General features: G+C 55.2%; 1 protein-coding gene across 3 annotated transcripts in view; it reads right to left on the bottom strand.

The window, feature by feature from the left end:
- Positions 1-17,254, bottom strand: part of LOC142290793 (uncharacterized) — a 63,874-nt gene extending 46,620 nt beyond the window's left edge. Inside the window, exons 1-5 of one of the 3 annotated variants that reach the window (XM_075334792.1) lie at positions 17,182-17,254; positions 10,597-10,861; positions 10,345-10,491; positions 8,507-8,630; positions 42-133 (exon numbers count right to left, since the gene is read on the bottom strand). In XM_075334792.1, coding sequence (XP_075190907.1) covers positions 42-133; positions 8,507-8,630; positions 10,345-10,491; positions 10,597-10,734 — 501 coding nt within the window. In that variant the 5' untranslated portion in view covers positions 10,735-10,861; positions 17,182-17,254. Of the gene's footprint in view, positions 1-41; positions 134-8,506; positions 8,631-10,344; positions 10,492-10,596; positions 11,017-13,821; positions 13,891-17,181 lie in introns of those variants that run through there. The other 2 variants (XM_075334794.1, XM_075334793.1) reach the window with 2 other exon arrangements.
- Positions 17,255-17,577: the final 323 nt, after the last annotated feature.

The following is a 17,577-nucleotide window of genomic DNA, read 5'->3' as shown; positions in this document are numbered from 1 at the left end:
GATTTAGGGGCGTATGTGGGTGAGGCGATAGCGCCACCTACATGATGACTTTCCCGGACATTTTCCTGTGGGCTGCTGCGGGAACTGAGAGGAGATGGGCATCTGTCTAGGGGATTCCTCCTCCTGGCTCCATCTGTGGGAAACACAGAAGTGAGTATATGACCCCCGTATATCTATATTATGTACCACACACTGTGATTATATGACCCCCATATATCTATATACCCCACACGGTGATTACACGACCCCCGTATATCTATATACCAGACACGGTGATTACACGACCCCCGTATATCTATATACCACACACTGTGATTATATGACCCCCGTATATCTATATACCACAAACAATGATTACATGACCCCCGTATATCTATATACCACACACGGTGATTACACGACCCCCGTATATCTATATACCAGACACGGTGATTACACGACCCCCGTATATCTATATACCACACACTGTGATTATATGACCCCCGTATATCTATATACCACACACAGTGACTACACGACCCCAGTATATCTATATACCACACACAGTGATTACACGATCCCCGTATATCTATATACCACACACTGTGATTATATGACCCCCGTATATCTATATACCACAAACAATGATTACAGGACCCCCGTATATCTATATACCAGACACTGTGATTACACGACCCCCGTATATCTATATACCAGACACGGTGATTACACGACCCCCGTATATCTATATACCACACACTGTGATTACAGGACCCCCGTATATCTATATACCACCCACTGTGATTACACGACCTCCGTATATCTATATACCAGACACGGTGATTACACGACCTCCGTATATCTATATACCACACACAGTGATTACACGACCTCCGTAAATCTATATACCACACACGGTTACTACGGTTATTGGCGTCACTTTTGGATTCAGAAGCCAAGTGAGAAACAAGTGTCAGATGTAACACAATGAAAATGACGTTCCCCAGTGGAATATGCGGCCATCATAAGATCTAAGGCTCAGAGCTAGGATCGGGGCGTCCTTATAGATCACAGACTAAAAAACAACTTCTTAAGTCAACAGAAAGAAGGGAATTTTGTTTACTTACCGTAAATTCCTTTTCTTCTAGCTCCAATTGGGAGACCCAGACAGTGGGTGTATAGCTACTGCCTCTGGAGGCCGCACAAAGAACTACACTTAAAAGTGTAAGGCCCCTCCCCTTCTGGCTATACACCCCCCCGTAGGAGTACGGATTCCTCAGTTTTAGTACCAAAGCAAGAAGGAGGAAAGCCAATAACAGTTTCAAAAACAAATTCAATCCGATAACAAGATCGGAGAACTTAAGAAACAACATGAACAACATGTGCACCCGAAAAACGAAACCCTAAGAACAAATAGGGCGGGTGCTGGGTCTCCCCAATTGGAGCTAGAAGAAAAGGAATTTACGGTAAGTAAACAAAATTCCCTTCTTCTTTTTCGCTCCTAATTGGGAGACCCAGACAGTGGGACGTCCAAAAGCAGTCCCTGGGTGGGTAAAAAGATACCACATGAACGGGCTGTCAGACAGCCTCTTCCTACAGGTGGGCCACCGCCGCCTGAAGGACCTGTCTACCTAGGCTGGCATCTGCCGAAGCGTAGGTATGCACTTGATAGTGTTTGGTAAACGTGTGCAGACTCGACCAGGTAGCCGCCTGGCACACTTGCTGAGCCGTAGCCTGATGCCGCAATGCCCAGGACGCACCCACGGCTCTGGTAGAATGGGCCTTCAGTCCAGATGGAATCGGAAGCCCAGCAGAACGGTATGTGTGAAGAATTGGTTCCTTGATCCACCGCGCCAGGGTGGATTTGGAAGCTTGCGATCCCTTATGCTGCCCAGCGACTAGGACAAAGAGCGCATCAGAACGGCGTAGAGACGCCGTGCGAGAAATGTAAATCCTGAGTGCTCTCACCAGGTCCAACAGATGTAAACCCTTTTCAAATTGGTGAACTGGATGCGGACACAAAGATGGCAAAGTGATATCCTGATTGAGATGAAAGGAAGAAACCACCTTGGGAGAAAACTCTGGAATTGGACGCAGTACTACCTTGTCTTGGTGAAACACCAGGAAGGGAGATTTGCAAGATAACGCCGCTAGCTCGGACACTCTTCGAAGAGACGTGACCGCCACAAGAAAAACTACCTTTTGTGAAAGCCGAGAAAGGGGAACCTCTTTCAAAGGCTCGAAAGGCGGCTTCTGGAGAGCAATGAGAACCTTGTTCAGATCCCAGGGTTCCAATGGCCGTCTGTAAGGAGGAACGATATGACAAACTCCTTGGAGGAACGTGCGTACTTTAGAAAGCCGTGCCAAGCGCTTCTGAAAGAATACGGATAGCGCGGAGACTTGACCCTTAAGAGAGCTAAGCGACAAACCTTTTTCCAACCCAGACTGCAGGAAGGAAAGAAAAATTGGCAATGCAAATGGCCAGGGAGAAAACCCTTGAGCCAAGCACCACGCTAAGAATATCTTCCACGTCCTGTGATAGATCTTAGCTGAGGATGGTTTTCTAGCCTGTCTCATTGTGGCAACAACTTCATGAGATAAACCTGAGGCCGCTAGGATCCAGGACTCAATGGCCACACAGTCAGGTTCAGGGCCGCAGAATTCAGATGGAAAAACGGCCCTTGAGACAGCAAATCTGGACGGTCTGGTAGTGTCCACGGTTGGCCTACCGTGAGGTGCCACAGATCCGGGTACCACGACCTCCTTGGCCAGTCTGGAGCGACGAGAATGGCGCGGCGGCAGTCGGACCTGATTTTGCGGAGCACTCTGGGCAACAATGCCAGAGGTGGGAACACATACGGTAGCCGGAACTGCGACCAATCTTGAACTAAGGCGTCTGCCGCCAGAGCTCGGTGATCGTGAGACCGTGCCATGAAAACCGGGACTTTGTTGTTGTGCCGTGACGCCATCAGATCGACGTCCGGCATCCCCCAGCGGCGACAGATCTCCTGAAACACGTCCGGGTGAAGGGACCATTCCCCTGCGTCCATGCCCTGGCGACTGAGAAAGTCTGCTTCCCAGTTTTCTACGCCTGGGATCTGGACTGCGGATATGGTGGATGCCGTGTCTTCCACCCACGTCAGAATCCGCCGGACTTCCTGGAAGGCTTGCCGACTGCGTGTTCCCCCTTGGTGGTTGATGTATGCCACCGCTGTGGAGTTGTCCGACTGAATTCGGATCTGCTTGCCTTCCAGCCACTGTTGGAAGGCTCGCAGGGCAAGATAGATTGCTCTGATTTCCAGAACATTGATCTGCAGGGTGGACTCTGAGTCCACGTCCCCTGAGCCCTGTGGTGGAGAAACACCGCTCCCCACCCTGATAGGCTCGCATCCGTCGTGACCACTGCCCAGGACGGGGGAAGGAACGACTTTCCCTGTGACAATGAGGTGGGGAGAAGCCACCAACGCAGAGAGTCCTTGGCAGTCTGAGAGAGGGAGACAGTCCTGTCGAGGGACGTCGATTTCCCATCCCATTGGCGTAGAATGTCCCATTGTAGAGGGCGCAGATGAAACTGCGCGAACGGGACTGCCTCCATTGCTGCTACCATCTTTCCTAGGAAATGCATGAGGCGCCTCAGCGAGTGCGACTGGCTCTGAAGGAGAGATTGCACTCCAGTCCGTAGCGAGCACTGCTTGTCCAGTGGAAGCTTCACTATCGCTGAGAGAGTATGAAACTCCATGCCAAGATAAGTCAGAGATTGGGTCGGGGTTAGATGAGACTTTGGAAAGTTGATAATCCACCCGAAACTCTGGAGAGTGTCTAGTGCCACCTTCAGACTGTGTTGGCATGCCTCTTGAGAGGGTGCCTTTATAAGCAGGTCGTCTAGATACGGGATGACCGAGTGACCCTGCGAGTGCAGAACAGCTACTACTGCTGCCATGACTTTGGTGAAGACCCGGGGGGCTGTTGCCAGACCGAAAGGTAACGCTACGAACTGCAGGTGTTCGTCGTGTATGACGAAGCGTAGGAAACGCTGATGCTCTGGTGCAATCGGCACGTGGAGATACGCATCTTTGATATCTATTGATGCTAGAAAATCTCCTTGAGACATTGAGGCTATGACGGAGCGTAGGGATTCCATCCGGAACCTCCTGACTTTTACGTGTCTGTTGAGCAACTTTAGATCCAGGACGGGTCGATACGATCCGTCCTTTTTTGGGACCACAAACAGATTGGAGTAAAAACCGTGACCTTGTTCCTGAAGAGGGACGGAGGTCACCACTCCTTCCGCCTTTAGAGCGGCCACCGCCTGCAACAGAGCATCGGCTCGGTCTGGTGGTGGAGAAGTTCTGAAGAAACGAGTTGGCGGACGAGAACTGAACTCTATCCTGTACCCGTGAGACAGAATATCCCTCACCCAACGGTCTTTGACGCGTGACAGCCAAATGTCGCCAAAGTGGGAAAGCCTCCCACCGACCGCGGGTGTGGGAATCGGAGACCGCAAGTCAGGAGGACGCCGTCTTGGCAACGGTTCCTCCGGCTGTCCTTTTTGGGCGTGACTGAGACCTCCAAGAATCTGAGCGTCTCTGGTCTTTTTGAGTCTTTTTTGACGAGGCGAATTGGGACCTGCCCGGTCCTCGAAAGGACCGATAACCAGACTGACCCTTCCTCTGTTGGGGTTTGTTTTGTCTGTGTTGCGGTAAGGATGAGTCCTTACCCTTGGAGTGTTTGAGGATTTCATCCAAACGCTCTCCAAACAATCGGTCACGAGAAAAAGGCAAATTGGTTAAGCACTTCTTGGAATGAGAATCTGCTTTCCAATGTCTCAACCACAGGGCCCTACGCAAAACAACGGAGTTGGCTGACGCCACTGCCGTGCGGCTTGTAGCGTCAAGAACAGCATTAATCGCGTACGACGCGAATGCCGCCATTTGCGAGGTCAATGGTGCTACCTGCGGGGCAAATGCACGTGTGACTGAGTCGACTTGCGCAAGCCCGGCTGAGATAGCTTGGAGTGCCCATACGGCCGCAAAAGAAGGCGCTAATGACGCTCCAATCGCTTCATAGATGGATTTCAGCCAGAGCTCCATCTGCCTGTCAGTGGCATCTTTAAGTGCCGCTCCATCTTCAACTGCAACCAAGGATCTAGCTGCAAGCCTGGAAATTGGAGGATCCACTTTTGGACACTGGGTCCAACCCTTGACCACCTCAGGGGGAAAAGGATAGCGTGTATCTTTAAGCCGTTTAGAAAAACGCCTTTCAGGATAAGCGTGGGGTTTCTGGATTGCGTCTCTAAAGTCAGCGTGGTCCAGAAAAGTGCTTAATGTACGCTTAGGGTATCTGAAATGGATTCTCTCGTGCTGCGAAGCTGACTCCTCTACAAGAGGAGCTGGTGGGGAAATATTTAACATCTTATTGATGTTAAATATAAGATCATTAACTATGGCGTCACCATCTGGTGTATCTAGATTGAGAGCGGTCCCAGGATCAGAATCCTGGTCAGTTACGTCCGCCTCATCACCCATAGATTCATCTCGCTGGGATCCTGACCATTGAGATGAATGTGAAGGCCCGTCATAGCGAGCCCGCTTAGGCTGCCCTGGGCCATCGTCCGAGTCAGAGTCTTCACCCTGAGGTGTATATGCCCGTCCCGGAGCTTGGAGGTAATTCAGCTGAGGGGGACCAGGGGGCAATGATTGCACAGTGTCCGTGGCCTGAAGTACAGGCCTAGCTCGCAATGTGTCAAGAATTTGTGACATAGTGAGAGACATTCTGTCAGCAAAAGCTGCAAACTCAGTTCCTGTCACTTGGACAGCATTCACAGGTGGTACACCCTGGGTCACGTCCAGCAGAGGCCCCGGCTGTGCAAGCGCCGCAGGGGCCGAGCACTGCACACAATGGGGGTCCGTGGAGCCTGCCGGTAGAAAAGTCCCACATGCGGTGCAGGAAGCATATAATGTCTGTGCCTTGGCACCCTTGCGTTTTACGGACGACATGCTGCTGGCTCTCTGCAATGTGAGAGAGTCTATAGCCAAAGGGCGACCAGCGCTATGTAATACCAAGTATTTGTAAAAACAAAATACTAAGAATACTACTGGCACAAGAGGGGGTGAGCCCTGAGGGCTGCTTACCGCCCGCTGAATAGCGGGTAAGAGGCGAAGAATTCCTTGTCTGGGTCTCCCCGGCTCCCCTCTGCAGCTCAGCGTGTCAGCAGGAATGGCTGCCGGCGTCTGTGGAGAGGGGCGGTCCGTGGGAGTTCCCAAACAAAAGTGCGGGAAACAGTGTCCCCTCTGTGCCGATTGTGAGGGCTGGAGTATGTAAAAACGACTCCAGCCCTCGGCGCTGATGCACTGGCCAGCGTCCCGCCCCTCTCCTGACTGGCAGGTCTGGGGGCGGGAACGAACGGAAGCAGGCCGCAAAAGCCGGGGACTCGAGTTATCAGCGCGGCCGCCGTAAAAGCGCGGGCCGCGCTGAAGTCCCCGGCGCACCACAAGTGCCAGCCGCGCCGCAGTCCCAGCGGCCGGCGCGACCGATTCCCAGAAGTGTGCCTGCTTCAGCGAAGCTGAATGAGGCCATGGCACAAGCGCCGCAGCGCTGATGTCCCCCGGCGCACTACAACACCCAGCATGCTGCGGTGTGAGCGCCAAAAGCACGGGGACACAGAGTACCTTGAGGAAGCAGGGCCATGTCCCTGATGTACTCCGCTCCATCCAGCATCTTCTCCAGGGGCTGTAGATGGAGCACGGTCTCAGTGCCTGGAGACCAGTAAATCCCACTTCACCCAGAGCCCTGTAAAAAGGGATGGGGAAGGAATCAGCATGTGGGCTCCTGCCGCCGTACCCGCAATGGGTACCTCAACCTTACAAACACCTCCGACATACAGTGGGGTGAGAAGGGAGCATGCTGGGAGCCCTGTATGGGCCCTCTTTTCTTCCATCCGACATAGTCAGCAGCTGCTGCTGACTAAAAACAATGGAGCTATGCGTGCGTGTCTGACCTCCTGCGCACAAAGCTAAAACTGAGGAATCCGTACTCCTACGGGAGGGTGTATAGCCAGAAGGGGAGGGGCCTTACACTTTTAAGTGTAGTTCTTTGTGCGGCCTCCAGAGGCAGTAGCTATACACCCACTGTCTGGGTCTCCCAATTAGGAGCGAAAAAGAAAAAGACGACACAAGGAAACTCCCACCGTGTAATACTGTCCGGAGCGTCAGCCGGGAAACTGAAACATTCCCAGAATGGAGGCGTGATCAAACGTTTGCTCCCACAACGAATGAGGTCCGCCGCACCCCGGCCCTCCGCACCCCGGCCCTCCGCACCCGCACTTTAGATTCTCAAATTACAGTGGAACCTTGGTTTAGGAGAACAATTCGTTCTGGGAGTGCGCTCGTAAACCAAGTTACTCATCTAACAAAGCAAAATTTCCCATAGGAAATAATTGAAACTCAGACAATTCGTTCCACAACTTGTAGCAATGTCCCATCCTTGTCCCCTATTGTGCCATTACACAAACACACAGACATATACATATTAAGCTCACCTATCGTCCGTTCCCTCGGCAGTCTCTTCCCTGGTTCTTGCAGTCCACAGGCATGTGGATCCAGTAACCATCGGGACCGATGCAGGGGCTGCCGCTGTCAGCGCTTCAGCAGCTGACATCATTGGCATGAGCCACTTGACTCTGATTGATCAGAGCGTTGCCTTTGGGGAGCGCTGACAGCGGCAGCATCGGCTGCGCTTGTTACCGGATCCACATACCCACAGACTGCAAGAACAAGGGAAGAGGCCGCCGAGGGAACGGAGGATAGGTGAGCATAATATGTGTGTGTGTTTGTGTGGACTGTAAGAGCAGGTCAGAGCGTGGTGACAGTAGAGAAGCGGAGGTGTGTGTGGTGAGTATTTTCTCATACAGCAAAGCTTTACTCATAAATAGAGTTACAAATCTGCAGCAAGCTATGCTCGTATAGCGACATGCTCGCACACCAGGTTACTGGTAAACCGAGGTTCCAATGTACTTGGACTTTGGCTTTGATTCTGATGGTCAGGGCTACTCGACTGGATGAATATATAAGACACACCAAGGGAACATCCAGTGCGCAACAGTGAATCTGCCCTACATCAGCCGGACGGGCGAGAGAACCGGAAACCCACATCACCTTAACCCCAAAGGTCACAAAGGGATCAAACCTACTGTAACCAGCCCCTGCAAACCAACCCGCCCGCACACCGACCCGCCCGCCCACCGACCCGCCCGCACACCGACCCGCCCGCACACCGACCCGCCCGCACACCGACCCGCCCGCACACCGACCAGCCCGCACACCGACCAGCCCGCACACCGACCAGCCCGCACACCGACCAGCCCGCACGCCAACCCGAGAAACTCCAAAAGGACACATTCTTCTCACGTATCGCGTATATGCAGCCGAACAGACATGAAGGAAGCAAGCTGCAAACAGAGATGAATCATAATGTAAAAGGAGCCATAATGGCCCTGAGGTGGATAAGGCTTCAGTAAGCAGATTCTTACTCCTCGGTAAAGGAGGCTCACAGGTTTCCTTCAAGACGTTCTTGTACTGATTCTTCTGTCTTCCCACATAATCCCACTCCTCCATGGAGAAATAAACAGCGATGTCCTGACACCGGAGAGGAACCTGACAACAAACGAGACCGAAATCACCCAGAATCCTCCAGTGTACACTGCATAATCTCCCAGCAGTCTCCTCTCATCCCCCAGAATCCTCCAGTGTACACTGTATAATCTCCCAGCAGTCTCCTCTCATCCCCCAGAATCCTCCAGTGTACACTGTATAATCTCCCAGCAGTCTCCTCTCATCCCTCAGAATCCTCCAGTGTACACTGTATAATCCCCCAGCAGTCTCCTCTCATCCCCCAGAATCCTCCAGTGTACACTGTATAATCTCCCAGCAGTCTCCTCTCATCCCCCAGAATCCTCCAGTGTACACTGTATAATCTCCCAGCAGTCACCTCTCATCCCCCAGAATCCTCCAGTGTACACTGCATAATCTCCCAGCAGTCTCCACTCATCCCCCAGAATCCTCCAGTGTACACTGTATAATCCCCCAGCAGTCTCCTCTCATCCCCCAGAATCCTCCAGTGTACACTGTATAATCTCCCAGCAGTCACCTCTCATCCCCCAGAATCCTCCAGTGTACACTGTATAATCTCCCAGCAGTCACCTCTCATCCCCCAGAATCCTCCAGTGTACACTGCATAATCTCCCAGCAGTCTCCTCTCATCCCCCAGAATCCTCCAGTGTACACTGTATAATCTCCCAGCAGTCTCCTCTCATCCCTCAGAATCCTCCAGTGTACACTGTATAATCTCCCAGCAGTCTCCTCTCATCCCCCAGAATCCTCCAGTGTACACTGTATAATCTCCCAGCAGTCTCCTCTCATCCCCCAGAATCCTCCAGTGTACACTGTATAATCTCCCAGCAGTCACCTCTCATCCCCCAGAATCCTCCAGTGTACACTGCATAATCTCCCAGCAGTCACCTCTCATCCCCCAGAATCCTCCAGTGTACACTGTATAATCCCCCGGCAGTCTCCTCTCATTCCCCAGAATCCTCCAGTGTACACTGTATAATCCCCCGGCAGTCTCCTCTCATCACCCACAATCCTCTAGTGTACACTGTATAATCTCCCAGCAGTCACCTCTCATCCCCCAGAATCCTCCAGTGTACACTGTATAATCCCCCGGCAGTCTCCTCTCATTCCCCAGAATCCTCCAGTGTACACTGTATAATCCCCCGGCAGTCTCCTCTCATTCCCCAGAATCCTCTAGTGTACACTGTATAATCTCCCAGCAGTCACCTCTCATTCCCCAGAATCCTCTAGTGTACACTGTATAATCCCCCAGCAGTCTCCTCTCATCCCCCAGAATCCTCCAGTGTACACTGTATAATCCCCCCAGCAGTCTCCTCTCATCCCCCAGAATCCTCCAGTGTACACTGTATAATCTCCCAGCAGTCTCCTCTCATCCCCCAGAATCCTCCAGTGTACACTGTATAATCTCCCGGCTGTCTCCTCTCATCCCCCAGAATCCTCCAGTGTACACTGTATAATCCCCCCAGCAGTCTCCTCTCATCCCCCAGAATCCTCCAGTGTACACTGTATAATCTCCCAGCAGTCTCCTCTCATCCCCCAGAATCCTCCGGCGTACACTGTATAATCTCCCAGCAGTCTCCTCTCATCCCCCAGAATCCTCCGGCGTACACTGTATAATCCCCCAGCAGTCTCCTCTCATCCCTCAGAATCATCCAGTCTACACTGTATAATCCCCCAGCAGTCTCCTCTCATCCCCCAGAATCCTCCAGTGTACATTGTATAATCCCCCAGCAGTCACCTCTCCGGTCAGCAGCTCGATGATCTTGTCAGTGAGTTCTAGAATCTTCTTTTCGTATATCGGGGAGTGCGGAGGGCTGGAGATGGGCCCGCGGCTCGTACTCCATAGCACACGCTCCCCGGTGGTCTTCCTCACTACGGTGTGCTCCTGAGGATGAGGAGAGCTGTGGATCAGTACAGACATCCTAATAAACGTTCCCGTAATTTACCTGTTGTACTATAGAGATTAGATGAAGTTGTGTGGATCGCTCACCTCTCCAGTGATCACCTCAATCATCTCTAGGGCGAGGGTCAGCAGCCGTGCAGCCGTGTCCATACTCTGAGGGTCATTCCCCATCCTGACCTTATTGTACAGATCCTCGAGTCCCCATTGACAATCCCACTCCTCCATGGAAATGAAGATGGCGGCTTCCAGTCAGCGGGTTCTAGGATCTTCTTCTCTGGATAATGGAGTCAGGCTCTGTGATGGGGCTCTGGCTTCAGTTTCATCCCCGTGTCTTCTTCAATATTATGCAATCCTGTGTATGGAGAGAGACACTTAGGGAAATGAAGCGAGTATTCTGCCCCGAGTCAGATAGTGACTGCGCCATTAAGTCATCGAGCCAGACCACATCATATGCAATATTGGCTTCAGATTGTGACTGCGCCATTAAGTCATCGAGCCAGACCACATCATATGCAATATTTGCTTCAGATTGTGACTGCGCCATTAAGTCATCGAGACAGACCACATCATATGCAATATTGGCTTCAGATTGTGACTGCGCCATTAAGTCATCGAGACAGACCACATCATATGCAATATTGGCTTCAGATTGAGACTGCGCCATTAAGTCATCGAGAGAGACCACATCACATGCAATATTGGCTTCAGATTGAGACTGCGCCATTAAGTCATCGAGAGAGACCACATCACATGCAATATTGGCTTCAGATTGAGACTGCGCCATTAAGTCATTGAGAGAGACCACATCATATGCAATATTGGCTTCAGATTGTGACTGCGCCATTAAGTCATCGAGCCAGACCACATCATATGCAATATTGGCTTCAGATTGTGACTGCGCCATTAAGTCATCGAGCCAGACCACATCATATGCAATATTGGCTTCAGATTGTGACTGCGCCATTAAGTCATCGAGAGAGACCACATCACATGCAATATTGGCTTCAGATTGTGACTGCGCCATTAAGTCATCGAGAGAGACAACATCATATGCAATATTGGCTTCAGATTGAGACTGCGCCATTAAGTCTTCGAGAGAGACCACATCACATGCAATATTGGCTTCAGATTGTGACTGCGCCATTAAGGCGGGCTTTGCACGCTGCGACATCGGTAACAATGCGTTACCGATGCTGCAGCAATAGTCCCGCCCCCGTCGCACGTGCAATATGTAGTGAAAGCTGCCGTAGCGATTATTATCGCTACGGCAGTTTCACACGCACATACCTGCCGTGCGACGTCCCTCTGGCCGGCGACCCGCCTCCTTCCTAAGGGGGCGGGTCGTGCGGCGTCACAGCGACGTCACACGGCAGGCGGCCAATTGAAGTGGAGGGGCGGAGATGAGCAGGATGTAAACATCCCGCCCACCTCCGTCCTTCTCATTGCAGCCGGCGGCAGGTAAGGTGATATTCCTCGCTCCTGCGGCTTCACACACAGCGATGTGTGCTGCCGCAGGAGCGAGGAACAACATCGTACCTGTCGCTACACCGGCATTATGGAAATGTCGGAGGCTGCAGCGATGATACGATAACGACGCTTTTGCGCTCGTTCATCGTATCATCTAGGATTTACACACTACGACATCGCAAGTGACGCCGGATGTGCGTCACTTTCGATTTGACCCCACCGACATCGCACCTGCGATGTCGTAGTGTGCAAAGCCGCCCTAAGTCTTCGAGAGAGACCACATCATATGCAATATTGGCTTCAGATAGTGACTGCGCCATTAAGTCATTGAGAGACCAGATCACATGCAATATTGGCTTCAGAATTGCAGACCTCACCTACAGAAAGAGTAGGAAATACATTTCTGATTAATCACCTCTTTAACCCCTTAAGGACGAAGCCAGTTTTGTATTTAATATCTCGACCATGTTTTACAACTCTGCCCCGTGTCCCTTTACGCGGTTATAGCTCTGGAGCTTCACCGGATCCCGGTGATTCTGACTTTTTTTCGTGACATATTGTCCTTCATGATCGTGGTAAATTTAGGATATTTTAGCTTTTATGAAAAAAATTTTAATTTAATGAAAATTTTGCAATTTTCAAACTTTTCCTTTTTTTGCCCTTGAAGAAGAGCGCTCTGTCACTCAATAGTTAATAACTTTCCCGCTCGTCACTTTACACCAGCGCAATTTTGGAAACAATTTTTTTTTGCTGGGAAGTTAGAAGGGGTCAAAGGTCTTCAGGAATTTCTCATTTTTCCAACAAAATTTACAAAACCATTGTTTTAGGGACCACATCACATTGGAAGTGACTTTGAGAGGCCGAGGTGACAGAAAATACCCAAAAGTGACCCCATTCTAAAAACTGCACCCCTCACACTGCTCAATACCACATCCAAGAAGATTATTAACCCTTCAGGTGCTACACAGGAACTAAAGCAATGTGGAATGGGAAAAAACAAAAATGACCTAAAATATTGTCCTAGCCCAAATTTATTCACTTTTTGAAGAAATAATAAAACAAAATGGACCCCAAAATTTGATTTGTTCCCCAGTTTCTCCTGAGCGCACTGATGCCCCACCTGTAGTCACAAAAGGGAGCAGCCGGAACAGAAGGAGCAATATTTGAATTTTGGAACAAATTTGGCTGAAATAGATTGCGGGTTTCATGTTGCATTTGCCGGGCTCCTAAAGTACAAAAACAACAGAAACGCCCCACAAATGACCCCATTTTGGAAACTAAACCTCACAATGATTTTATCCAGGAGTATAGGGAGCATTTTAAACCCACAGGTACTTCACAGAATTTGATAACCTTAGGTCGTCATATTGAAAATTTTCAAATTTTTCACAAAAATGTTGATTTAGCTCCAAATTTCTCACTTTTGTTAAGAGGCAACACCAAAAAGTAGACCCCACATTTTGTTCCCCACTTTCTTATGAGTGCAGTGATACCCCACATGTAGTCAGAAACTTATATTTGGACAAATTGGAGGGCTCGGAATGGAAGGAGCACCATGTGAATTTTGGAAAAGTTGAAATAAATTGCGGGCGCTTGTCGCATTTGCAGGGCTCCTAGGGTACAGCAGAAACCCCCCACAAGTGACCCCATTTTGGAAACTAGACCCCTCAAGGATTTTATTCAGGGGTATAGTGAGCATTTTGAATCCACAGGTACGCCACAAAAATGTTGCTCCGCACATACCGCCCCCCAGCACAGGAGGCTGCTCCGCACATACCGCCCCCCGGCCCAGGAGGCTGCTCCGCACATACAGACCCCCGGCACAGGAGGCTGCTCCGCACATACCGCCCCCCGGCACAGGAGGCTGCTCCGCACATACCGCCCCCCGGCACAGGAGGCTGCTCCGCACATACCGCCCCCCGGCACAGGAGGCTGCTCCGCACATACCGCCCCCCGGCACAGGAGGCTGCTCCGCACATACCGCCCCCCGGCACTGGAGGCTGCTCCGCACATACCGCCCCCCGGCACTGGAGGCTGCTCCGCACATACCGCCCCCCGGCACTGGAGGCTGCTCCGCACATACCGCCCCCGGCACTGGAGGCTGCTCCGCACATACCGCCCCCCGGCACTGGAGGCTGCTCCGCACATACCGCCCCCCGGCACAGGAGGCTGCTCCGCACATACAGCCCCCCGGCACTGGAGGCTGCTCCGCACATACCGCCCCCCGGCACTGGAGGCTGCTCCGCACATACCGCCCCCCGGCACTGGAGGCTGCTCCGCACATACCGCCCCCCGGCACAGGAGGCTGCTCCGCACATACAGCCCCCCGGCACAGGAGGCTGCTCCGCACATACCGCCCCCCGGCACAGGAGGCTGCTCCGCACATACAGCCCCCCGGCACTGGAGGCTGCTCCGCACATACAGCCCCCCGGCACTGGAGGCTGCTCCGCACATACAGCCCCCCGGCACTGGAGGCTGCTCCGCACATACCGCCCCCCGGCACTGGAGGCTGCTCCGCACATACCGCCCCCCGGCACTGGAGGCTGCTCCGCACATACCGCCCCCCGGCACAGGAGGCTGCTCCGCACATACCGCCCCCCGGCACAGGAGGCTGCTCCGCACATACAGCCCCCCGCCACAGGAGGCTGCTCCGCACATACAGCCCCCCGCCACAGGAGGCTGCTCCGCACATACCGCCCCCCGCCACAGGAGGCTGCTCCGCACATACAGCCCCCCGGCACAGGAGGCTGCTCCGCACATACCGCCCCCCGGCACTGGAGGCTGCTTCGCACATACCGCCCCCCGGCACAGGAGGCTGCTCCGCACATACCGCCCCCCCGGCACAGGAGGCTGCTCCGCACATACAGCCCCCCGGCACAGGAGGCTGCTCCGCACATACCGCCCCCCGGCACTGGAGGCTGCTCCGCACATACAGCCCCCCGGCACTGGAGGCTGCTCCGCACATACAGCCCCCCGGCACTGGAGGCTGCTCCGCACATACCGCCCCCCGGCACTGGAGGCTGCTCCGCACATACCGCCCCCCGGCACTGGAGGCTGCTCCGCACATACCGCCCCCCGGCACTGGAGGCTGCTCCGCACATACCGCCCCCCGGCACTGGAGGCTGCTCCGCACATACCGCCCCCCGGCACTGGAGGCTGCTCCGCACATACCGCCCCCCGGCACTGGAGGCTGCTCCGCACATACCGCCCCCCGGCACTGGAGGCTGCTCCGCACATACCGCCCCCCGGCACTGGAGGCTGCTCCGCACATACCGCCCCCCGGCACTGGAGGCTGCTCCGCACATACCGCCCCCCGGCACTGGAGGCTGCTCCGCACATACCGCCCCCCGGCACAGGAGGCTGCTCCGCACATACCGCCCCCCGGCACTGGAGGCTGCTCCGCACATACCGCCCCCCGGCACTGGAGGCTGCTCCGCACATACCGCCCCCCGGCACTGGAGGCTGCTCCGCACATACCGCCCCCCGGCACTGGAGGCTGCTCCGCACATACCGCCCCCCCGGCACTGGAGGCTGCTCCGCACATACCGCCCCCCGGCACTGGAGGCTGCTCCGCACATACCGCCCCCCGGCACTGGAGGCTGCTCCGCACATACCGCCCCCCGGCACTGGAGGCTGCTCCGCACATACCGCCCCCCGGCACTGGAGGCTGCTCCGCACATACCGTCCCCCGGCACTGGAGGCTGCTCCGCACATACCGCCCCCCGGCACAGGAGGCTGCTCCGCACATACCGTCCCCCGGCACTGGAGGCTGCTCCGCACATACCGCCCCCGGCACAGGAGGCTGCTCCGCACATACCGCCCCCCGGCACTGGAGGCTGCTCCGCACATACCGCCCCCCGGCACAGGAGGCTGCTCCGCACATACCGCCCCCCGGCACAGGAGGCTGCTCCGCACATACCGCCCCCCCGGCACTGGAGGCTGCTCCGCACATACCGCCCCCCGGCACTGGAGGCTGCTCCGCACATACCGCCCCCCGGTACTGGAGGCTGCTCCGCACATACCGCCCCCCGGCACAGGAGGCTGCTCCGCACATACCGCCCCCCGGCACTGGAGGCTGCTCCGCACATACCGCCCCCCGGCACTGGAGGCTGCTCCGCACATACCGCCCCCCGGCACTGGAGGCTGCTCCGCACATACCGCCCCCCGGCACTGGAGGCTGCTCCGCACATACCGCCCCCCGGCACTGGAGGCTGCTCCGCACATACCGCCCCCCGGCACTGGAGGCTGCTCCGCACATACCGCCCCCCGGCACTGGAGGATGCTCCGCACATACCGCCCCCCGACACTGGAGGCTGCTCCGCACATACCGCCCCCCGGCACTGGAGGCTGCTCCGCACATACCGCCCCCCGGCACTGGAGGCTGCTCCGCACATACCGCCCCCCGGCACTGGAGGCTGCTCCGCACATACCGCCCCCCCGGCACTGGAGGCTGCTCCGCACATACCGCCCCCCGGCACTGGAGGCTGCTCCGCACATACCGCCCCCCGGCACTGGAGGCTGCTCCGCACATACCGCCCCCCGGCACTGGAGGCTGCTCCGCACATACCGCCCCCCGGCACAGGAGGCTGCTCCGCACATACCGCCCCCCGGCACTGGAGGCTGCTCCGCACATACCGCCCCCCGGCACTGGAGGCTGCTCCGCACATACCGCCCCCGGCACTGGAGGCTGCTCCGCACATACCGCCCCCGGCACTGGAGGCTGCTCCGCACATACCGCCCCCCGGCACTGGAGGCTGCTCCGCACATACCGCCCCCCGGCACTGGAGGCTGCTCCGCACATACCGCCCCCGGCACTGGAGGCTGCTCCGCACATACCGCCCCCCGGCACTGGAGGCTGCTCCGCACATACCGCCCCCCGGCACTGGAGGCTGCTCCGCACATACCGCCCCCCGGCACTGGAGGCTGCTCCGCACATACCGCCCCCCGGCACTGGAGGCTGCTCCGCACATACCGCCCCCGGCACAGGAGGCTGCTCCGCACATACCGCCCCCCGGCACTGGAGGCTGCTCCGCACATACCGCCCCCGGCACTGGAGGCTGCTCCGCACATACCGCCCCCCGGCACTGGAGGCTGCTCCGCACATACCGCCCCCCGGCACAGGAGGCTGCTCCGCACATACCGCCCCCCCGGCACTGGAGGCTGCTCCGCAGATACTACCCCCCACAATCCTTTGCGGCCTCCTACCTTACACAGCGCCTGACACCAGCCTGCACGCACCGCACCAGAAGGACCTGTGATGAAGTCAGCATCATGTGACAGGAGGGTAAATGCTAGAGTGTACAGGCTCCTTCCCAGCATGACGTCACTACAGTCACGTGTTAGGGGCGTGGTCGGGGCGGGGTCTAATGTCACTATGCACGAGGAGACGCCATTTCCTCTTGCTTCTCGGCATGTGTGGACGCTGCTTCTCGGCATGTGTGGACGCTGCTTCTCGGCATGTGTGGACGCTGCTTCTCGGCATGTGTGGACGCTGCTTCTCGGCATGTGTGGACGCTGCTTCTCGGCATGTGTGGACGCTGCTTCTCGGCATGTGTGGACGCTGCTTCTCGGCATGTGTGGACGCTGCTTCTCGGCATGTGT

The sequence above is a fragment of the Anomaloglossus baeobatrachus genome, chromosome 2 (assembly GCF_048569485.1).
Source record: "Anomaloglossus baeobatrachus isolate aAnoBae1 chromosome 2, aAnoBae1.hap1, whole genome shotgun sequence".
Taxonomy (NCBI): Eukaryota; Metazoa; Chordata; class Amphibia; order Anura; family Aromobatidae; genus Anomaloglossus; species Anomaloglossus baeobatrachus.
Note: the sequence above shows the minus strand (reverse complement) of the source record. Positions and strands in the feature narration are given on the sequence as shown.